Raw genomic sequence first — 21832 nt, forward strand, 5'->3', positions numbered from 1 at the left:
CAGATATGATTCCCTCTAAAGGGTATTAGAGCACCTACGCAGTGTAGTGGACCTCAATTCGGAAAATAACAGGAGTTATCTACATCCACCACCGCATAACACATAGACCACTTTCCCCAGAAACTGCCCAACCCCCCCGAACAACATCAAGATGCCCACACCCTCCCACACTCTGGCTTCGCCCAATATATATACCAATTTTCGGGATTGTCCATCTCCACCCAACTCGCCGGCCCAACCATACCCACACTGATCCTCATCCAATCGTCCAAATCCCACTCTTCTCTCTCCTCTGCGCTAGCATCCTCCGGAGGCATCATGCCACTGTCCACCCACCCTCTCACAACGTTCACATACGCTCCATAATCACCCCCCTTACCTGAATCCATCCCCAAGCAACTCAACAGCGCCTGTTCATCAGCCTCCAAAAAGACCTCATACCTCGACCCTTTCGTACCCAACCCGCCGTCTTTTGCCACCACCACCCCTGGGTCTTCTCCCTCTACGAAGGTTTTGAACTTCTCCCTCAGTTGATCTCGATCCGCACCGTCGAGGGTCGTGGGGTCGGAAACAAACCGCCAATCCATCTTGTCAAGCACCTCCGGGTCATCGCCAACCTCGTCCTTGCAATTCGCAACGATGATCCGCTGCAGCATCTCCCACGGGGCGTCTAGCTCGGGCTTGTAGCAGGTTCGGTAAACCACCCATCCCCATTTGGACCCCTCAGGACCGAGGAGCCACTTGATCTTTTGGGTGGGGGAGGCGTCCTCCCACTCCTCTCCGGAGATGGCCTGCTGCCGCTCCTCCTGTCCTTCTCCTGGGGAAGAAGGCATTGCGGTGATTATAGGTGATGTTTTTGTGGTGAAATGCCGACTCGGAGGGAAGAAGGCAGGATTTGTTGCTCCTCCTGCTGGCGATGGTGCACGTCCTGCGAGGAAGACTGCCACTTCGGCTGGGGAGACCTGGGGGTGATTGATAAGGAGAGGACGATTGCCGGGGTGGTGATGTGATGAGACACCAAAACGAGAACGAGACCTGTGTGGAGCGCTGGGAGGGACGAAACGTCGAGCGAGTGCTGTCTGGATGGTAGCGCGAGTCCGAGAGTGACAGTGGCTGCGCATCTTTTGCTAATGCCAATCGAGAGTTTGCAATGACAACGGTGAGTCGTTCGCGTTCTTTTTTTTTTTTTTTTGTTTTTTGGGAAAGGGGAGAAGGGGGTTTATGTGTCTCGGATAAATCCAGGAGGGGTGAGCTTTCCCGACATTTATAGAATTTATCATGAGGTCACAATCTCTTTCTCTCCTCAGGTTAACACCCAAAGCGGAGGAGCACAAAGGTCGACAACTCAGTTCAGTGACTTCATTAAATGTAAACTTCTAAACACTTGATTCGCTCAAACTCCATGAACTTCACGATTACAAAGTATCCATTTCAACTTTCATCGATACACAACATCTTCATGGCCCTCTTTCCCCATCCAAAAATTCCAACAGCCCAGTATTTTGCTTACCAGGCGTTCAGCGCTATATTACAGGGCTTACCTCACAAAACAGCGGCGCGCAGCTCGCTAGTTGTACTTTTTGCCAGCCAACGAACCACCACTTGAACCACTACCATGGTCACATTTCTTTATTTACATCACAACGCCGATAATCAACAATTGTTTTTTGCTCTTTTCCTCACCATCACGCACGCGTATGATGAGATTCCCAATGATGCAACTCAAAACCTACGCTACCTGGCAGAACGATGAGAGCCGGTCAAATATCTTAAAACATAAGCTAATACCAAGTTTGTCGACGTTAAATAAAAGGAAACATTAAATATCAATGGTTCATTTGCAGTTAAAAGCCCGTATTCTTTTGGTCTACCTAGGACGCGGCTGCATAACTACGTTGAACAGTCAATTCCTAGCATCTCCTCAAAATCCCAACTGAACCAAAGTACCATCTCAAATAGAACAGTAACAAACATTGAAGACCTATTCGAGCTTAAATAGCATCAAAAGATAGACGATTTAAGAAACTCAATAATCCTAACAACATTCCTCGCCCCTTCTTCTCAACTTCAACTTCTCTAACATCCCATTGGCTCCCGTTCCCATTACCAAACCCGCCCCCAAACCGTCAGTTCATCATCCTCAACTCTTGGCATCTCATTCCAAGTCTCGAATACGAGAGCGCGGCCCGCTACGCCGATCTGGTAAGGCGCACTCTCCCAACCCCTGTTGTCTCCTCGTAAAGACAGGCATAATACGCCCAAATCCCCTGCTAAACTAACGGGTTCCAGGCAGTTGGTTCGACGTTGTTAATTTCCCATATTTTTGATACATAAAACCAACGACCTGCACCGTCCTGCTCTTGCATTGCCACTACCACTCCTCGCATCATCATCTGTCATTCCTTCTTGTCGATCTTTTTGGTGTATTTCATTCTTTTATTTCCCACCCACAAACATTTCCCCAAATTCAACTACAGTTGCCCAACGCATATTATCAAAAACAACAAAAGACCAAAATCAAAATGTTCACCAAAAGCCTCCTCATCTCCGCCCTCGCCGGCGTCGCCCTCAGCACCCCCGCCCCGGCCATCACTCCTGCGCCCATCTACCAGCGCCAACAACAATCCGACTCCTCCCTCACCCTCGAATGCCAAGCCCAGTACGAATCCATGATAGCCCGCGCCCCCAACCCCTCCAAAGACTCCCCCGTCATCCAATGGCTCAACTCCGAGGACATCCTCCGCATCTTCGACTCCGAGGACGTCAACGGCATGTGCTCCGCCATGTACGGCGACGGTGGCCTCAAGCCCCCCGCCTCCGTCGCGTCCGCCTGGTCCAGCTACATGTCCGAGGCAAACGACTACGCGAGCTCCATGGCCGAGCCGGCTTCTAGCTTGAAATCCAAGTGTCCCGCCACGATTGGCGCGGCCATCGCGCTGCTGGCTATTACCGACGAAAATTCGTGCAAGACGGCGTACGCGGCGTACTCGAATGTCCTTGGTGGGACTACGGAGGGTGGCTCCAGCCCGACGACGATGACGGGTCCGGCGAGGACGACGACGTTGAGCCCTGTGCCGACGGTGACGACTGGCCCGAACCCCGAGGATGAGGATGAGGGGGGAAATGAGAATGAGAATGTGGAGGAGGGAGGAAATGCCCAGACGACTAGCACCTCTACGGCTGGCGGTGCTAGGGAGACGGGATTCGTTGTGGCTGCCGCTGCGGCGATGGCGGTGGCTGGTGGGATGGCTGCTCTCTAGAGAAAGTAAGTGTTTGTAAGATAAACGAGACGATGGTGGAATAATCGAGTCATACCTAATATCAGAGAATTACACAACACTCTTCCTCCTCCGCCGCAGGGGCTTCTGAGTCAACCTCAACTGGAGGACCCAACGCTGTAGTCGTCCGATAATACCTAGCCCATTATGGGCTTATCACCTCCATGCCGCCTTGCAATATCCCCATGCAAGGTTTCTGTCGGTAACTTGTATCACTGAGCCCGGTTCATCAACCCACAACTTGAAGGGGAATACGTATAATGCCGGGCGAGACATGAATGCAGCGACCAAGTCCCGGTCTAGCATCCTCAGGTGAGTGACGTCGGTCCACCAAGGCGCGGGATTCATCTTGACATCTTGACTTCGAAGTATCTAATCCCAGCATAGGGCGTATGCTTCGCCATAGTGTTAGCTCTCAGACTGTAGGACGTATGATGGTAGTAAAGCCATACCTCCCGGGTCTCAAATCGATGAACTTCCTCGCCCCTCTGCCGCATCTGGTTCCCATGAGGATGTATATATTCTGCGGTGGTGATGTCGGAAATAGGCCGCTTAATGTAGACAGGCAGAACAGAAAGCGTAGAACCACCTCCTTGTCCCTGGGATGCAATGACCAGCGTTCTGATAAAAGACCGCAGACTTGTGTCCGTCTTTTTGAATTATTTTTTTCGCTTCCAGTTCGAGATCGCTCATTGATGAAAATGATCAGTCTTCGGCCCACACTAACGTTGATATTCGCAGCGTATTTCTTCACCGTACATGAGCCGGATTGTCCTTGGCGAATGCGAGCAATGAAACCCGGAGTGTACGGGACAGTCAGGGACAGATCGGAAGTTTTGCAATGAGAAACTTGTCAGCTGGATGGATCGAGAGTACATGTTGACAAAACACAGAAAGGCCGTCTGTACGAGTGATGTGCCGTCCTGATTTTCTGTTCGACAAGCGGACACATTTATTGAAGTGGGCCATTCTGGGCTTTGGCTTTGCAAGCCTACCTAGATACCTCGCCCTCATCACCGTTTCCCGTGAGATGCCGAGAGCGCGATAGACGCTGCCACACACTTTTCTTCTTCTTTATTATTCACTGCCTTTTCGTATCTTAGAATTCAGATTGGAACCGAAACCTGTATTATTCGCTTCAGTAGTCCCACCCAGCATTAAAATGCTGGTATAATGTTGTGTGGGTAGCCACAACTGGCTCCACAAAGAGCTTAGGCCAACCTGGGCTGGTTTGTTTGGGTCTGCAGGATTTCTCGGTTTGCCTTTCCATAGTTAATATCAATCAACACTTTTATACCAACATATAATTCACTTGTGCTATTCGCCTAGGTGGGCGAACGCGAATAGGACCCGCCCGGGGCGAGTGCGAGTGAACAAGCAGGAAATTCGAGCGCGAGTGAACAGCTAGAAGGTTTGAGCGAGAGTGAACTAGGTACCAGGGAATTTAGCTAGTACTAGGAAATTTGTAATATAAAATCTTCTGGAGAGTCAATCCTTCCTCTTCTTTTTCGCACACTATCACTCCCGCTTCTAGAGATTCTTTTCACCTCAGTCAACCATCAACTCAACCACTCTGTGAAACCGTCAAAATCCACAGCCATTCCCTCAACATGACCGCGATGTCTTCTTCGAACAATTTTGCAAGCGAATCCGCCCAGAAGACCATTGAAGCCATCATCAAGAGTGGCGTTGCCAGCTCTGGCAGCTTTAACGCTGCTTCAAGTCGCACACCTCGTGCCCTTTCTGACATCCTTTTCAACCCTAAAACTAAGGGAAAGTCTGCCAATGAGAAGAAGTACGTGATTGTTTAGAGCCCTAATCTACTCATACAACATGTGTCATCAATGCTGACTGGTTGAAATATAGTGCCGGCGAAAGTAGAGCCTAAACGCGAATTTAGTGGCGTAGGGCCTTTTTGAGAAAGAAGCAAGACATTTCGACTGGGATCCAATGGGATAATTGGTCGGCAAAAGCGAGGTGATAATGGCTTTGGCAAAGAGATATCAATGAAAGTAGGACATTACTTGATGGGTGATACCTTGTGAAAATCAAGCCGTGCGTAGAAGAATACCTATTAAATTGGTATAAAACTAAGCGAGTGATAAAACTATATGTAGTAAATCCAAGAGAAAGCAAATGCACGTAAGATTGAACCGAGCCTGATTATCTACATTCCATTCTCATACTTCTCATATTCTCAAAACCAATTTCGTTGACTTCCACTCCGTCGCAGTACACATAGTGTGGGAAAGTGAAGGTGATAGAATAAATCTACCGAACTGAGGGACTGAACCGCTAGAAATACATGTGGCTGTCAAAACCAGGGCGGTGAAGAAAGGCGAATAAAGCCGTGAAAAGGATAAAAGGAAAAGGAAAGGAAAAGGCTGCAAAAGACCTGCAAGACCTGCAAAGGAAAGCAAAAGGCTCTAAGCCAACACAAATAGAAGCACAGCACGCAGGTAAAACGATTCATGCTAGGTACTAAACTTGCACATCTTCAGACTATTTACTTACAAGCCAGAGTCATTCCATCATAAGAGCAAATGCAAATCCACAAGATCAAATCCGCCCAATCCCCCCGCGTCCATTCTTCGTATGTCCAAAAGGTCCGCTGCCGCCCCTACTATCCTTTCCCTCATCCCAGTGAGTGGGAATGCCGTCGTCATCTCCAAGCCAGTCATCACCGCCATCGTCATCACCTCCATTCCCAGGCCAACCAGGGAAGCCACCATTGCCCCCATCATCATCACCGCCATCATCATCCCCACCAGGATTCCCATCATCACCACCGTCAGACCCAGAGTCGGATAGTCAACTGTTCCCTGCGGTCAAGCAGACACCACCATCGACGTCCCATGCATCAACACCTCCACTCTTGGCAGTCAAAGTCGCAGCGAAGACGTTGATCTCCTGGGTGGTCTCCTTGACCGGCTCGTAATGCAGGAGGTAAAACAAAACGACAACATCAGGACTGCCCTTGACAATGATGGAGGCAAGAGAAGACCCCGGGATAGGGTTGTTGGCCAGCACAACCGGCTGCGGCTGGGTCACGGCGCCAGATGCATCGACTTTGAGCCGGAAGATCTGGTTTTGGAGGTCGGTCGTGTAGAAAGCCCAGAAGTTGGATTTGTCATCGACGGCGGTAATGGCTGAGTGAGCGGAGAGGGTGATGGTTTTATCGTTGATGGAGTAGGTTGCGTAGTCTGTGAGCAGGATGTTAGAAGAAATAGGGTATGTACAGAAGCTAACAGAGTCAGGGGTAAAAACGGGGACTGACCGTTGGGTCCTTGATCTTGGGAGGAACCAAGTTCGAGTTTGTCATACTGGAAGAAGACGACCGGGTCGTCTGTGTCGGTGGGGTTGTTGTAGCGGATGACTTCGATTCCTGGCTGAGGGGGCACGGCAGTGAGGGCTGTGCCGACGAGAGGGGGGTCATCCAGGGGCGGGTTGCCAGTCTGCCATTTGTAGGTAGGGCTGTGGTTGACTAGGACGATGTTGCCTGTGTCCGATGTGTCCTGGTAGTACAGGCAGACGAAGTCGTAGCCTCCGTGGTTGACAAGGCGGACAGCGGCGAGCTTGGAGTAAGGGGCGCACTGCCATCTCTGGTCGTAAAGCTCGCCTTCAACCCACTTGGTTCCGTTGAAGTATATGTCGCGGAGGTAGTTTTGCTTGTCGACGAAGAAGACGAGGCGTTTGGCGTTGTAGTAGATGGATTTGGAGTTGATGGCAGCGAGGGGAGTGAAGCGCTTGGCGGGAGCGCTGCCTGACTCTTTGGTGAGGCCTATGCCTGTTTGGTCGCCAGTGACTTCGTAGGTTGCGGGATTGCCAGCGAGCTTTCCCTTGATTTCAACAAGCTCGCCGTTGTAGGTTTGGGCGTAAGTGAAGATCTCGCCTGCATCGTTGACGCAGGCTGCGAGAGCAGTGTTTGGAAGGAAGTTGAAGGACATCTTGATGATTGGGGATTGGATGGTATGGAAAGATTCTTGACTTGTGATTGATGCTGTGATTTCAGCTGACAGTTCTTGGTGGATTGTGAGTCTTTGTATGCTTTTTGACCCACGGCGAGGAGCTCACTGCCCTCAGTACCTAGTATGGCTGTGTGCTTCATCAATTTCTACGTCTGTCATCCTTTTAGTGTCCCCGTTCTTCAATGAAGATATCAAAACAATGGGTACATGCAAGAGGAGACTTCCCATTGGGCTTTGGGCAACCTGCAGATTCCCCTCAACACATCCCGCAATTTTCCTTCCGTCAAATAGCATCGCCTCACTACATCTGAGCAGTCTTCGGGCCTCTCGCTCAAGCCTTGGCATTCAGTCACAAGGTCGCAGTATTGCCCTCTGAGATAGGATCAACCCTCAGAAATGAAGCTGAAAACATCGCCAAATTCCTTCAGGTTCACCGAACCCAGCTGAAAATCCCTAAAAGGGAAAGATTCTCGCTTGTAAAGGTTGTGAATAAATGCATGCACTAGGAAACAGGGACAAGATCACCACCCGGCAGACATGGCATTGGAGTTGACAATTTTGTCTCAGCTGGCCACAATTGCGAGCATCATGAAATGATGCCGTTTTTCATGACCGTCATGTTCTTGGAAGTAACACCGCATATTTGACGAGCCGGAATAAATGTCCTGAAGCACAGGATTGGTGGCTTGTTTCTCGGCCCGTGTCTACATCCCTTTTGACCCCTCATCATGGTGCATAACCGACGGGCTGGACAGCGGCTGTCCCGTTGTCAGAACTTTGTGTCCAGTAGGTGGTCAGAACTTTGTGTAGGAGTAGATTGTGGCGCTGCTGAAAGAAGGATGCATGACAACTAGGTCGAGTTCAATGGATTCTCGTTGAAGCTTGGTCTCTACATGTTGGTGTGTAGAGTGGTTGTGAATACGGTAATGAATGATGGAGACAATGACTGAGGGCGTCTGCTGGCAAGGAGACCTACTTCTGACGCATAAGCAGTGAGAACATTTCAGGGGCATAGATATGATACCTACTACCTTGGGAGAAAGAAACACTAGCAGTAGAGATTTGGGGCTTTTGCTATAAGAGGCTGAGTTTTGACGCTCTTCCCTCTCCTACAGACTGCAACAAATAAACACATTCGCTGAACATCAAGACTTCTAAATCTCGTTTCTCCACTCATCGAATGCCATGTCTCCTGTCTACCCTGTGACGGGCATCAAAGCCGGCGTTACTGGTACCACAGTCCCCCTTCGTCTAGAGGTGGACACCTGGTATCCCGGCCAAACACCCGAACACCTCATCCAGAACAACCTCTTCATCTGGGCCCTCCGCTTCCTCCAAGAGCGTGACCCCGATCACAAGCTCTCCTTCTTCCAGATCGCCGGCATACATGGCATGCCATACCAACCATGGGATGAAGACACAGACGCCATCACTGCCAACGAGGGCTACTGCACCCACGACAGTCTCCTCTTTCCCTCCTGGCACCGCCCTTACATGCTTCTCTATGAGCAAGTCTTGTACGAGATCATGGTCAAGCAAGTAATCCCCCAGCTCCCAGAAGATAAGCAACAGGAATGGACGGACGCTGCTGCCACTTGGCGACTCCCCTATTGGGATTGGGCCCAGAAGAAGACGCGAGAGGGGCAGGATGAGACCCTGTACGATGTCCCACTCATCACCAAGCAGCCTAGAATCAGTGTCATTGATCTTAAGGACGGGGTGACTGTGTTTTACATTGATAATCCAATGTATAAGTTCACGATGCCTGATGAGGAAAGGATGGGTTGTTTCGGGATCAGCGACATCCAGGACACTGACGCCAACAACAACATCACGACCATTCCGGTATGACTTTTGTCCCAGTCAAAGATTTCATCACACTAACAACCGCTAGTTCTCCAAGGCCCAAGCAACCTCTCGCTGGGCCACTTACGAGCCCGAATCCGACACCGTCTCCACCCAATGGACCGAAGGCACCGTCCGCAACTCTCTCATCACTTCCACACTCAACGAACATCCTTGGTACGGTAAAGGCATTGACAACGTTCCACTCTCCGAGATGGTCTACCGCCTCTACGTCCACGACTACATTGCCTCCTACACCCAGTTCGCGACCACCAAATTCCGCACCTCCCCCGACTATGACCCCGGCTCACCAGCCGCCTACCTCAACCTGGAGTATATCCACAATAACATCCACAACTGGACCGGTGGCTTTGACAAATACGTCGGCCACATGGCCGAGCCCGCCGTCGCGGCTTATGACCCCATCTTCTGGATGCACCACGCCAACGTCGATCGCCAGTTTGCCCTCTGGCAAGGCATCTCCCTCTTGGATCCCACCAAAAACTGGTTCGAGTCACGCAACGAGCAGCTGGAAGACGACGGGAACTGGTACATCAGAACCGGCGACCTCGACACCCCCTCCACTCCCCTCGCTCCTTTCCACAAGGATGCCGAAGGCAACTACTACACCTCGGATGACGTGAGAGACATCCACAAACTAGGCTACACCTACCCTGAACTCCAACCCTGGCTAGACAAGTACAAAGACACTCACGGCAACTTCGACGCGAGCCTCTATGTGGCCGACATCAAAGCCATGATCAAAGCCATCTACTCCCCAGGCGAAATCGGCGCCCCGACCGAGACCTCCTCCATCCCTCGCTCCTTAACCAGCCCCCTCGGCCAACCCGACTTCAACAAAGACATAATCGTCAACGTCACCTACAACCGCTTCGCCCTCAACGGGATCCCCTACACAATCTACTTCTTCCTCGGCACCCCCTTCTCCCCTCCCTCCTACTCTGACCCCCTTCACACCCACCCCCAACACGTCGGCTTCATTTACACCTTCTCCAACCCCATCCACCGCAACCGCGCCGCCCCCGGCTGCGGCAACTGCCGCCGCAAAGCCCTCACCGACACCAAATCCCGCGCTCAAGTCCCCATCACCGGCGCGCTCATCGCCCGACACCCGGCCATCCACAACGGCAACTTGCCTCACGGTATTCATGAGCTGCCCAGCTTGGAGTCCGACACTGTGGGGGAGTACCTAGAAAAACACCTGCATTGGAGCATCCGATCTGTAAGTTCATCGTCCTTTGTTTACTCTGTTTCTTTGTTGGGGTTAGTCTCGTTTGTTTAGCGCACCCGTTGGCCCCTTTATTGCCCCTATCTAGCCCCTGAGCAGGGGTTGTCGGGAGGACCCACTTTGCCCGCAAAGCGTCTGTGGTCAACATGCTGATGAAAATGGATGATAGCACACTGGAAGCGATATCGATATCCCAGAGGAAGCTCCTTTTGTCGAGATCTCTGTGTATCACCGCAATGCCAAGTTTGATGATGTGGGCAACGCAGCGCGGTATGAGCGTGTCGAGCGGGCTACTCGGAGCAAGCCAGGGGGGTATCGCTCTGTGACTGCTTGATTTCTCTTTGTGCTTTTCTTCCTTTTTTTTTTGGCTTCCTAGGTGCTTCCTGATGTGTGGGAGATGATAGGGGTCCAAGATTGCCAGCTGGAAACAGATGATGGAAGCTGGTGCAGCCCAACTGCGCGCACGGCTCAGACGGCTGCGGGATCATCACCGAAATGACTTCTTAGCAATGCTGCCTCGCACTCCCAATCATGCAATGTGACCATCCTTCTGCCACCTCTTTGCTTTTCCAACCCACTACCATCATGTTTCTTGTCGCTCTCACCTTCCCCTCCAGCTCTCCGCATTTCCGTTTCCTGCCAGAGTTTCCATTGCACGCACCTCCCCATTCTAGCTCCCACCTGAAAGAGATCCCAGGATGCAACACAAACACATCATATGATGGCTTCATCCTTCCCCTTCTTCGAGAATCTGCATCCCATATCCGGTTTCTGACGGCCTCAAACTGCACTTCTCCCCATCCCAAACCGAAATCCTTCACGAGAAGGCCAAGAATCCCATTTGATGATTCCTTGCCTGCCCGAGAATTGGTACAACCAGCGATTACAAAAGAATCCATCATTGGTTCCTCCACCAAGCTGTGCACCCCGATGATGTGCAGATCCATATTGATATTTGCATCACTCCCACCAGTAATCAAGAGAGGCTGGACACCACCTCCCTAGGCTTTGCTGCACTCATCCCACGTTTTGTTGTCGCAACCCCAACTGTGAACCTTGATCGGAAAGCGGGGTCAATAGCGGCAATTGGGGTAACAGAGCCTCACCAGGCTGGGGGCATCGAGGTACTAATAGATGGCGATGACTCTCTTTCGACACGTATTTTGAAGAGAAAGACGACGCAACCAGACAGACAGAGACGAAGGCTGCCTTGGCTTATGAAGATGGCTGCTATCACTGCATCAGCTCCTGGTCGCATAGACTACTATGCACAGAGTTTGTGTCCCAGTATCACTACTTCAGCGACTTTCAAGAGAGGGACAGGGGAAACTCTACCTGGGTTCCCCTCTCAGTACGAGGGTGAGAGGGTGTGGACAGGATCCAAGTGGTTAGACCCCAACCTCGAGAAGAGTTACATCGTGCAGATCGACAAAGACGACTTGCTTGAGGTGGAGAGTGCTCTCCGCCATTTTCAAGGTAATGGAGTCATGAACCTCCCGGCCCCTTGACCTGTGTTGATGAAGCTGACAGAAAGTGGTCATCAGGTCTGAACGTGCCGCCTGGTCTTTTAAGTCGCGACACTTTCCCTCTCCCCAAGGGGCTGAGCCACAGGCTTCGGAAGGTATCTCAAGACTGCTACAATGGTCGTGGGTTTGCCATTGTTCGTGGTATCTCTCCTGATCGTTTCACCGACGAGGAGAATGTGCTTGTCTTTGGCGGCATATCCTCGTACATCGCACCCACTCGCGGATTCCAAGATGTTCACCGTGAGCTCGTCACTTGCCATGTCCTGAGTGAGGATATGAGACCTGGCTCGAAGGAGCAGAATTTGAGACCTGCATTTACCAATGGCCGACTGGTGAGCCTCTGCTCCAGAACGTGAGAAGTAATTGGCTAACCCGATGAAGGCGTTCCATACCGACGTCGGCGATATTCTCGCTCTCCATACGCTGGGCGTATCCGATACAGGTGGTGAAACGATGATTGCCAGTGCTTGCCAAATCTACAACGAGATGGCAGAAAGTCGACATGATCTGATTCAAGAGCTTGCCCAAAACTGGGCTTTCTTCCAGTAAGTTGCGTTCTGGAATACTCCAGTTTGTTGCAATTTGCTGATATGAGAATAGCTCCCAGGACTACTACACCGACGGGACTCCTCTCCTGACGAACGCCCCGGGGGACAAGTTGGTGTTCCAGTTCTCAAGGCTGCCCATCACAGGCTTTCGAAGCCAGGGTGCGAACCCCACTCTCCCTCCGCCCAGTGAGAAGCGTCTTGAGGCCATGGCCAAGGTGGAAGAACTGGCGTGGAAGCATGCTTTCCCCTTGCCTCGGGAACCTGGAGATATGGCGTACATTAACAACTTGTGTCTGATGCATGCTCGCAGCGCCTTTGACGTGGACGAAGATGGAAACCCACTGCCCTCAAAGCGTCATCTCGTCAAGCTAATGCTGCAGGATCCAGAGTTGGCGTGGGAACTTCCTCAACATCTCGGCTGGTATCTGGAGCGTGTCTATGGCCCGAACCAAGAAGACGGGGGCAGGACTGAAAAATGGCAGCTCAGTGTGAAGGACGAATCATTGCCCGATGGTCGGATCTGGGCTGGCTCTGGAGCCCTCTCCAATGGCTAAGAGCATTCCCAAACTTTTCCCCTCTTAGTTGGTTGGTGTTATTGCCTCGTTGTCACTCCTTTCAGGATTCTTGTCCAGATGTTTGATGTTCATGGCTGCAGCCAGAATGATTACCATTGCCGCCAGTGAGCAAGGCACAACTTCCATATTAGGTATTAGCAGGACTTCCTTTGGTCTCTTAAGTATGGAGATGATAGGGTGGCAGCAAACTCAAGAGACAGTACTCACAGAATGCGGTGTGCATCCCATTTTCAAAAGCCACCAGAACTGCCGTGCGTGCACCTGCGTTGAGTCTCCTGACACTTTTCAAATCTCTCATGGCATCAAGAATGATTCTCTCCGTGGTCTTGGAATCACCCAGGCTGGAGCGAATGCCAATCTTTGCAACCGACCGAGTTATCGTAGACATGAGCGCCATGCCCAAGTCCGCTCCAAAAGTCTCGATGAGGTAGTACAATGCTAGTGTTTGGGGCCACCCTAAGATAGATATGTTAGCGCGTGAGGTTGTATGTCTGCAGACACGATAGGCAATACATTTCTTTTCCGTGCTCGACAAAGTAGCATAGAGCAGACAGCTCTGCCACAAACCAGTACTGATACCAAAAACAACAAGCAATGGCGCATGTTGCGCTACTTCGGGTTCTTTGACTCGTCAGCATTGGCATCTGTCCAAGAAAACAAGACATCACCTTACTAATTAATCGCATAGCAAACAGAGAGCAGCATGCTCCCAATGCCATGGCGTTTGCAAGCATGATACGCTGCACTGGGAGGATATTGTTCTTAATTAGGTACCCGCCAGAAATGGCACCGATGGGAAACCCAAGAAACACACAGGTCAAGGCCCAATCCTCAAACGATGGGCCACCGAAGGCGCGTACTTGGATGTAAGGTGGTATGATGAAAACAATCTAGGTCTCGTTAGCAGCTAGCCAGACTGGATAAGGTACGAAGCGAGTAATCACACCGAATTCAAAATGGAAATAACTCCAAACACTTGAAACAGGACACTCAGATACTTCTTCGTGAAAATTGGTGTCATGTCAATAACGGGGAAAGAGGCGATCTTGAGCTCGTATACCACGAACGTCACCATAAACAACGGACCGAGAATGAGGAGGGCCACTTCTAGAGGATCTGTCCAGCGGAGAATATTGTCGCCGAGCGTGAAGGCAACGAGAGGTGTGGTTACCGCCAAAATGAGCAACAGCCAACCTCCTCCATCTGCGTGGGATGGCAACTGAGATGGATCGCCGTGCTTGAGCAAAGTGGACTGCGAGTACCGTGCGTGACAGGCAATCTTTTTAAATGACCAATGGAGCACTACCACTCCAGTGACGGCGAATAAGACCTCTAGGAGAAAGGCGCTGGTGGCCTGGTTAGCACGTGCCATACGACAAAAGGTTGCGTGAAAGTCGAGACACACGAATGCCAACCGAATGACCTGTACATCCAAGCACCTAGAGGCCCTGCTGCCATGCTAGTTCCCATTTCGATGCATGTAACAAAACTTTCCCAGATTGCGAGCTGTTTGACGCCAACAATTTCTACCCTTCGTCAGCACTTTCACTGTGTTCAGGTGTTGAATGACAGACCATTGATGACGATCATGGAGAGCAGAGTGATCCCTGATGAGCCAAAGCCCACGACAAATCTAGAGCCCAGGAGTTGCCAAAATGATGTGCTAATGGTGCTGTATGCCATGTCAGCGGTAGCTGAATCATATGCCTCAGTAGGTAGGTAGGCACATACCAAAGGGTAAGCCCGAACGCGAATGATCCATAAGCAATGAACATCATCCGTTTGATCCCATGATATGCGAGAAAGTAAGAGTACTGTGATGACATCAGCTTCGTGGACCTGAAAATCTAATGCTAGGTTCAAATGAGTCACCACTGGCACAAAGATGGCTGAACATATCGACGCCGTAAGCATAACCCAGGATGCATCCTTGAAATGTTGAAGGTCAGAAGCTAGATTCAGTTTTTTTCGTCAGTAAGAGTTGTTCAAGGCTTGTTGTACGAAGACGCTCACCGAGACGGGAGTAGCTCGTGGCTAGAAACGCAATATCAAAAGCTTTCACAAAGATGCTTGACCGTGTTAAGAATGTTCGGTTGTGGTAAAGTTTGAAGATGCAAGGAGGACACACCCAGCCAGTAACGCGGGGCCCATCAACCACAAAAGACCGTTTTCGGAGGCGGTCGATGCCTCATCACGAGGACTTGATAAGGGGAGAAGCGGGTCCTGTTCATTCAGGTTGTTCGAGCTTGTTTCGTCGATCTGAGCATGGTCGGCAACTGCTGAGAGGAAAGTGCCCTCCGGCCTTGCATTGTGGTGGGTGGCAGCCATGACGCAGGAAGGGGGGAGGACACACAATGGAGCGCTCACGGAAGCAGGGTGGAAGGAGGGCAGCGGGATGCGTGATTTACATCGAACGAAAAGAATAATAACCCTCACAGATTCAAGTCTCAGAGCCCGTCGAACCTTTTCACGTTCTGCCCAGCTTCGTGTTGCCTCTTGACCCGACGAGTGCTTGGAGATATCTGGGGCTGAGAAAGTTGCCGTGTGGTCGGACGTGCTGGCAGGTGGCAGATTGTTGCACAGCAGGCCTGCCAGTCAGCCTGCAGGATCAAACTAAACCGTTTGGGGCACTCGGCCTCGACTCTGCGACCCCCTTTCGACATTCGGCAAGCCGCGCAACATGTGATTATCATCTTGATGGGCGCTCCCCGGGCGAGCCAAGAGTTCAGCAAGCCCCGTCTCACTGTAAGTGATGAATTCTGCGTGTGGCCCAGGCGGGTTTTCAAAGCCAACAGTTCCAAAAACTGACTTCTCATAGGTACCGACTTCCCTTTTGGGCATTCGGGGGAGGGTGATGACCGTATAGAAGTTGTATAGAGCTTTGACTGTGAAATGAAGAGTCAGTGATAACTCAAAGATGGGGATAACATTTTGAGGCGCGTTCGGAATGTTATAAGAAAACTATCTTCCGGCATCTCGGTTGAATCATATGTCCCCTTTCAGACAACACATATGCATCTGGTGTCTTGATACCTACCATGCAAGGCCCGAAATTTCCAACAACCTGCAGTCCTGTGGAGGGAGCCTATAGTCAGCTAGACAGAGGCAACAGTGTGCATGGTGACAGGTATGATCTCTACCTTTCTGTGGCAATGAGTGAGCAGCCACTAACTTTATATCAAAGGTCTCGTTCGAGACAGGCCTCACCGAAATCGGCGGGGAACACTATGGAACACGAACTCTCGGGGGTGGGTGCTTGGGCAATCCCCTATCATGAAGTCACAGTCCCGTCTTCTGTCGAGATAGGCACGGCACAGGGTGGCAACAAATTTAGCTTCAGGGACAAGTCAATATTATGCAAACAATACGTCCGCGCCATCATGCTACCCCCCGACAGTTCCCAACTTCGCACCACAGCTACATCCTATGATGCGAGACGAAGGATTAGTCTAGAGCACCATGTGCAGCTCGAAAGGAGGAGAGTCGAATATGGCATGCTGGAGCGATACTTGGAAGAGATGAGCCGTCCGTTAATCTTCTCTCAATAGTGAAGCTGAACACAAAGAACTGAATCGTGGGTGGAGCATTTTTGTATAGTATATGAACGCGCTTGACATTCGGGAAGCGCCGTTGTGTGTTCGTGGCGGGCTCGGAAACCCATTAGTTGGAAACCTTACGAATGACGAAACGCATGATATTTCTGCTGTGCTAGATAGTGTGTTGTGAGAACGGCTTCTCCAAAGCGTCAATAACAACATGCTCTTCTTCTCCACCCACTCGTGCCGTGTCGGTGCCGACCAAAACGTAACCAAGTTCCTCATAAAGCTTCCTGCCCATTGGACTGGCCATAACAGTCAAAATCCACCCACCTCTTCTCGCGGACTCATCAACACCCCAGTCACACAGTCTGGTTCCTGCACCACGCTGGCGAAAGTCAGGGTGCGTTACGAGCATCCAAAGGTGAAGTTGCTCTTTCCCATACGACTCAAAGCATTTCGCAAATGTCCGTTCCATAGCGGCTGCGTATGCCTTCATGTGTTCCCGGTTACCATCCCGTCGTTCGTCAATGAAGAGATCTACTCCAGGTTACACAAGATCAGTCAGCCAGCTGGCACCAGAGTACAATAATCTTACCTCCGCCTTTGGCCTTGATGTGAACAGCAATATCCCAGACACCAATAGCAATGGGGAGGTCATCGAGTCCTGCCTCCTCATTGGTCACTGTGACAACGTTGAAGGCGAACTTTTCTGGCTGCTCTAGGTACTCCTCATACTGTCGGCGTGTGTACTTCCAGAAGTCCTCCGGGTATTTGTCGCGGTATGGAAACTTGTAGTTGCAACCTGGGTCGTCGGGAAAACCAGCCTGGATGACCCGAGTGATGGCGTCGAGGTCGTTCTTGGTGGCTTTCCGCATGACGAGAAGCTCGGCACCATAACGCTCGCGGTACAATTCATAAGGTCCACCGCCCATGGTTGGTAATGCCGGATGCTATCAGGCTCGGTCAGGCAGGGTGAAAGGTGTCGATGGCCTTTGCAATCGTCGGAGATGATCTGGAGGCTGAGCTGGGCTGTACAGAGCGGGAGTCAGACTTGGGTCGATTCTGCCTTGCGCACCCTGACAGCCAAGAGAGAGTGTCAAATTCCAATTCCTTGATTGAGAACGTTTTAAATCTGGGACTGAGGCGCAGGAACGTGGCCGCCTAGAATTGGATCTCCTGGAGCCTTCTTGTATCGCGGTTGCCTTTGAGGTGGGCTGGATAGCGGGGTGTTGGGGTAAAAGTGTGATTGGTTCGTCCTGCAGCTGCCCGTCCGGTCACCCAGAAGGAGGCCGATTACCCAATTCGGTAGTCGGCCACTCCAAGCCACACAATTCCCTGTTGAAGCATTCTGGGAGTAAATGTGACGGTATGTACCGATCACCCCCCGTGCTTGCATGCTCCCTTGTCACAACAGCTGGGCAAACTGAGGGGTTTTGTCACCCTATTTTGATGAGAAAATGCACTGATATCTGAGTTACACAGGCAGATCATGGAGCCATCGCCCCGTTTACAAGTCTCCCCGCAGCGTACACACTGTCGATATCCTCTTGACCTTCCTCGTTTGTACGGCTCAACGTTCCGGCCACAAATATCTGGGACACATACCCCACCCTGTGCTATCACGCGGTTTTATCCCTCCCAAACTACCGGGCCTCTTTGTAGTTTCAATATCCAAGTTACATTTGGACAATCCACAGCCCACGCTGCGCAACATGTATCCCCAGGCACCACAATTCGGTCAGGTTGAAGGGCACGAGGAATTCTTGGAGGAGAGATGGTCATCATGGCCAGGACCTTTATTTCCATTCGATGAAAATATGGCCCTGATTGAGGCTTCTGTGTTTCCTCCTTTTCCGAGCCCCCTTCCTTTCTCGAATGCCCAGGCTCCTCTCCCGCCCGCAGGGTTGGAAGAGCTATTCCCTGAGATTCACCACCAAGCGCTGGTGAATGGCTTGGACAAGAATGAGCAAGACGAGCCTATCGTGTCTGAGGTGGAGCTCTTCGGTCTGTCTGATGGTGCGCTGGGTGGTCAGGACTTTCTCAACTTAGAGGCCCCTTTGGAATCTTTCGCTAAGGAACCTGAGCTTGGTCAAATTCGGTCTTCCCCACTGCCACAAGTCCAACCAGTGATCCAACTATCGAGCCCCGACACATTAGGTCTCTCATCCCAGACTCTGTCTATGTCCCCGAAGACAGTGACGTCCAACCCCTTATCAGAATCGCCCAAGACTGTCGCCTCCAAGACACTGTCACCCGTTGAGAGTCCTACGACCACACCCATCCAGCAAGTTCAGTTTCTTCAGTACGATCCTGCTAGGCCCAAAAAGAAGATCCCAAAGGCAGCCCGTCCTCACAATGGGAGACCTCCGACCACAGAGAGAAAGCCACGTTCTGTGACCAAAAGAAAGAACGTGCTGCTGGAGAATGAAGTACGACCCAACCTTCTCAAATAACATCGATGTATCGTAACTTACTTTTCCTTTAGTCTTCCGTGATATCGAAGAAGAAAGACGCAAGTGGTAAACTGCAGTCAGTCGTGGAGGTCTGGGGGAAGCATCAAACGGTGCGCAAGGAAGCCAGCGAGGAAGAGAAACAGAACACTCGATACAACCGGGAGCATGGTGCCTGCGAAAAGTGTAGGAAACAAAAGCTCAAGGTGAGTTCTTCCAACCAGTGCCCATTTTCCCGTGCATCTTGCTAACTTCGGTATCAAGTGTGTCCAAATGGAACTGCAATACACACCATGCGCAAGATGCCTAAATTTGTACCTGAATGACCTCAAGAGGATGCAGAATGGAGGCCCTTTCAAGGTTCAGCCCTGTGTCAGAATCGAGATCCTTGGCCTTCCTCTGCACCGAAAGGGTCCGACAAAATATTCAGAACTCGATACCTGGCTTCCTCAGAAACAGGCCCAGCTGGAATGGCACACTTTTGACAACACCACTCGAGTGTTCAAACTTACTCAAGGTTTCGGGGAGGGAATGGACAATGCACTGCGTCTCCGTGTGTCCAGATTCAAGCCTGGACCAGGAGACCGCACTGCGTACTTCTGGACTGACAAGAAGACCGGGCTATTGCGTTCCATGGAGATGCCGCCCTACTTCATCAGCGACATGGATGCCGCCAAAGCCAGTGTTGTCGAGTTTCTTCGCAATGCTCGCTCCGTCTACATTGACACCCTACTCGGTGATGCCAGCCCGATAACTCGCAAGACGTTTGAGTCTGCTTTGAGATTCTCAGCTTTTGGTCAGGTAAGCTAAATTGTGACTGCTGGGGGAGGCCTAACTAACCAGAGGTACAGAGCAAACTGGTATCTCTTGCCCTCGACACCTGGGTTGCCGCACGGTTCATTGAAAGTCACTGGCGTGTCTTCGAGGGTGGTGAGGAAATCGGGGCTCACCCCACCGCCGAGGCCGGCCATCCTTACGACGGCTTCATCCCAGTAACACCAATCATGGATACGCAGCTCGACAACTTGGTAATTGCAGATCTGCTAGCGCCGATGAGAGAAGAGCTTCTCAAGCGGCTCAAGGCCAAGATTGACGAGAAGAAGCGCTCCAACTGGCTGGAGATTTACCTCACGCTTTTCGTGATGATGTCTAACACCGGTTGGATCATCAAAGACATGATTGCCATGACAACGTGGAAGGGCCTCAAGATGGGCAATCGTGGGGGACAACTGACAAGAGGTTACATTCACGCCTCCAAATCTCTGCTCTCGTGCTTTCACTACGCCTGCTCCGGGTCATTTCCTCTCACGATACCGGAGAATGAGCTGAAGACAGGAAACCACAACATGACCAGCGACCAGATTGAGTACATGGTCTTTGTGCAGCAAGAGCTTTCCCGTGAAGGTTCCAAGCATGCCAACTGGAAGAGTCTGGACATGTACAAGGACGATGAATACTGGACCCACCAGCTACTGTGCAAGGATTGGAAGGGAGACGCGCCTTACACAGCAGGACCAATCGATGACTTTACCGAGGATGATTTTCTTTCTTCTTCTACTACATGATTGCGCCGCTTCGGGGGCGTTTTCGGGACAGTTATCTGGATTCAAAGGGCTTTGCATACAATTGCAATGGAATTTCCATCCAAAAAGATATATCTATGTGAATATAACCAAAACATCTTGTTCACGGTAGTTGCTGTGTCTCCTCTCTGATAGTATACACTCCCGTACTTACATCATGATACCCCAACTTCCCCACCCTCCCCGTCAACTCACTCCTCCAGTCCTTTCCCTCCTTCACCTTCTTTACTGCCCTCTCAAAAGTATACACGGCCTCCCACCCCAGCTCCCGCCTCGCCAAATCACTATCATAAACCCTATCCACCCTCTTCAAAAACTTCCACCCCTTCCCTTCAAAAACCTCCCTCGCCCCCTCCACCGCCTTGCAATACTCTTCCCCAGCGTCCCTATCTAACCCCTTCAACACTGGTTCCTCCCTTCTGAACACCGTCGGCGCAGAAATGATGTACTTCCCCCACTTCCCTTTCAACCCCGGCCCCTTCTCCATCGCTTTCACGCAAGCCCCCACTACATCAGCGATATCTACCCTCCTATAGCCCAACTCCAACACTTTCAAATTATCATCCCCCATACTCCCCCTCCTCTCCTCGTCATCATCCCCCTCGGGAAAGAATCTACTCGTCCTCAACACCACAACCGGCAGCCCGCTCTCCTTGTTAACCAACTCGCACACATCCTCCGCACTTATCTTGGTAACCCCATAGACATTCTTCGGTTTGGGAACCACCCCCTCATCAATCCACACGGCCGGCAAGCCAGGTCTAGCCGTCAGACTGCCCCCAAAGGCAGAGGTGGTGGAGACAAAAACAAAAGTCTTGACCCCCCCTTGCCTCGCAACGCTCGCTTCAAGCAGATTCAATGTCCCCGTGATGTTTGTGGCGATGAAGTCCGCCTTTGTGTGCGAGCAGATGTGCGGTTTGTGCAACGTGGCAGTGTGGATTACATATTCTAGGTCAGGATGGAGCGTCGTGAAAACGGACGAGACAAAGTCCGGGTCGGCGATGGTGCCGACGTGGGTGGTGAGCGGGCTGGGCTTGATGTCTGTTTTACAATCAGGATCAACTTCTAAAAATAAGGAGTGGATCAAAGGGAAGAGTGGAATCACCAATGCCAATCGGAGTGAACCCGTAGTGTGACAGGGTAAGCATGAGCGCTTTACCCAGATGGCCGGACGAGCCAGTGACCAGAACCTTTGGTGGACTAGACATTTTGTTGTTGACGTTGATTTGGTAATCGAGTTTGAAAAGATGAAAATCCGGAACATACAATTA

At 51.2% G+C, this 21832-nt stretch overlaps 11 protein-coding genes across 11 annotated transcripts; 6 read left to right on the forward strand and 5 right to left on the reverse strand.

The window, feature by feature from the left end:
* Positions 1-146: 146 nt before the first annotated feature.
* QC762_117995 (uncharacterized protein) lies at positions 147-833 on the reverse strand (the record flags this gene model as incomplete). The annotated part of the gene is made up of 1 exon (XM_062886235.1): positions 147-833. The coding sequence occupies one exon, from the start codon at positions 831-833 to the stop codon at positions 147-149; it is 687 nt and encodes a 228-aa protein (XP_062749299.1).
* Positions 834-2522: 1689 nt separating this feature from the next.
* Positions 2523-3260, forward strand: QC762_118000 (uncharacterized protein; the record flags this gene model as incomplete). The annotated part of the gene is made up of 1 exon (XM_062886236.1): positions 2523-3260. One exon carries the CDS (start codon positions 2523-2525, stop codon positions 3258-3260), a length of 738 nt encoding a protein of 245 aa, XP_062749300.1.
* A 2473-nt stretch (positions 3261-5733) lies between these two features.
* On the reverse strand, positions 5734-7855 carry QC762_118020 (uncharacterized protein). The gene is made up of 2 exons (XM_062886237.1): positions 6556-7855; positions 5734-6481 (listed from the first exon to the last, which is right to left on the reverse strand). The coding sequence occupies exons 1-2, from the start codon at positions 7223-7225 to the stop codon at positions 6090-6092; spliced, it is 1062 nt and encodes a 353-aa protein (XP_062749301.1). The 5' UTR covers positions 7226-7855; the 3' UTR covers positions 5734-6089.
* Positions 7856-8431: 576 nt separating this feature from the next.
* On the forward strand, positions 8432-10674 carry QC762_118030 (uncharacterized protein; the record flags this gene model as incomplete). The annotated part of the gene is made up of 3 exons (XM_062886238.1): positions 8432-9091; positions 9150-10334; positions 10510-10674. The coding sequence occupies 3 exons, from the start codon at positions 8432-8434 to the stop codon at positions 10672-10674; spliced, it is 2010 nt and encodes a 669-aa protein (XP_062749302.1).
* Positions 10675-11557: 883 nt separating this feature from the next.
* QC762_118040 (uncharacterized protein) lies at positions 11558-13516 on the forward strand (the record flags this gene model as incomplete). Its single annotated transcript, XM_062886239.1, has 4 exons — positions 11558-11816; positions 11885-12198; positions 12248-12411; positions 12467-13516. The coding sequence occupies 4 exons, from the start codon at positions 11558-11560 to the stop codon at positions 12966-12968; spliced, it is 1239 nt and encodes a 412-aa protein (XP_062749303.1). The 3' UTR covers positions 12969-13516.
* QC762_118045 (uncharacterized protein) lies at positions 12993-15317 on the reverse strand (the record flags this gene model as incomplete). The annotated part of the gene is made up of 11 exons (XM_062886240.1): positions 12993-13108; positions 13197-13445; positions 13503-13610; positions 13663-13879; positions 13936-14335; positions 14395-14515; positions 14564-14661; positions 14721-14803; positions 14862-14941; positions 15003-15058; positions 15118-15317. The coding sequence occupies 11 exons, from the start codon at positions 15315-15317 to the stop codon at positions 12993-12995; spliced, it is 1728 nt and encodes a 575-aa protein (XP_062749304.1).
* A 247-nt stretch (positions 15318-15564) lies between these two features.
* Positions 15565-16572, forward strand: QC762_118047 (uncharacterized protein). The gene is made up of 2 exons (XM_062886241.1): positions 15565-16116; positions 16174-16572. The coding sequence occupies exons 1-2, from the start codon at positions 16028-16030 to the stop codon at positions 16535-16537; spliced, it is 453 nt and encodes a 150-aa protein (XP_062749305.1). The 5' UTR covers positions 15565-16027; the 3' UTR covers positions 16538-16572.
* A 97-nt stretch (positions 16573-16669) lies between these two features.
* On the reverse strand, positions 16670-17873 carry QC762_118050 (uncharacterized protein). Its single transcript, XM_062886242.1, has 2 exons — positions 17124-17873; positions 16670-17065 (listed from the first exon to the last, which is right to left on the reverse strand). The coding sequence occupies exons 1-2, from the start codon at positions 17458-17460 to the stop codon at positions 16698-16700; spliced, it is 705 nt and encodes a 234-aa protein (XP_062749306.1). The 5' UTR covers positions 17461-17873; the 3' UTR covers positions 16670-16697.
* Positions 17874-18345: 472 nt separating this feature from the next.
* QC762_0018000 (uncharacterized protein) lies at positions 18346-18981 on the forward strand (the record flags this gene model as incomplete). Its single annotated transcript, XM_062883048.1, has 2 exons — positions 18346-18366; positions 18412-18981. The coding sequence occupies 2 exons, from the start codon at positions 18346-18348 to the stop codon at positions 18979-18981; spliced, it is 591 nt and encodes a 196-aa protein (XP_062749307.1).
* Positions 18982-19251: 270 nt separating this feature from the next.
* On the forward strand, positions 19252-20671 carry QC762_118060 (uncharacterized protein; the record flags this gene model as incomplete). Its single annotated transcript, XM_062886243.1, has 2 exons — positions 19252-19779; positions 19830-20671. The coding sequence occupies 2 exons, from the start codon at positions 19252-19254 to the stop codon at positions 20541-20543; spliced, it is 1242 nt and encodes a 413-aa protein (XP_062749308.1). The 3' UTR covers positions 20544-20671.
* Positions 20665-21769, reverse strand: QC762_118070 (uncharacterized protein; the record flags this gene model as incomplete). The annotated part of the gene is made up of 2 exons (XM_062886244.1): positions 20665-21602; positions 21667-21769. The coding sequence occupies 2 exons, from the start codon at positions 21767-21769 to the stop codon at positions 20665-20667; spliced, it is 1041 nt and encodes a 346-aa protein (XP_062749309.1).
* Positions 21770-21832: the final 63 nt, after the last annotated feature.

This window comes from Podospora pseudocomata, assembly GCF_035222375.1.
Source record: "Podospora pseudocomata strain CBS 415.72m chromosome 1 map unlocalized CBS415.72m_1, whole genome shotgun sequence".
Taxonomy (NCBI): domain Eukaryota; kingdom Fungi; phylum Ascomycota; class Sordariomycetes; order Sordariales; family Podosporaceae; genus Podospora; species Podospora pseudocomata.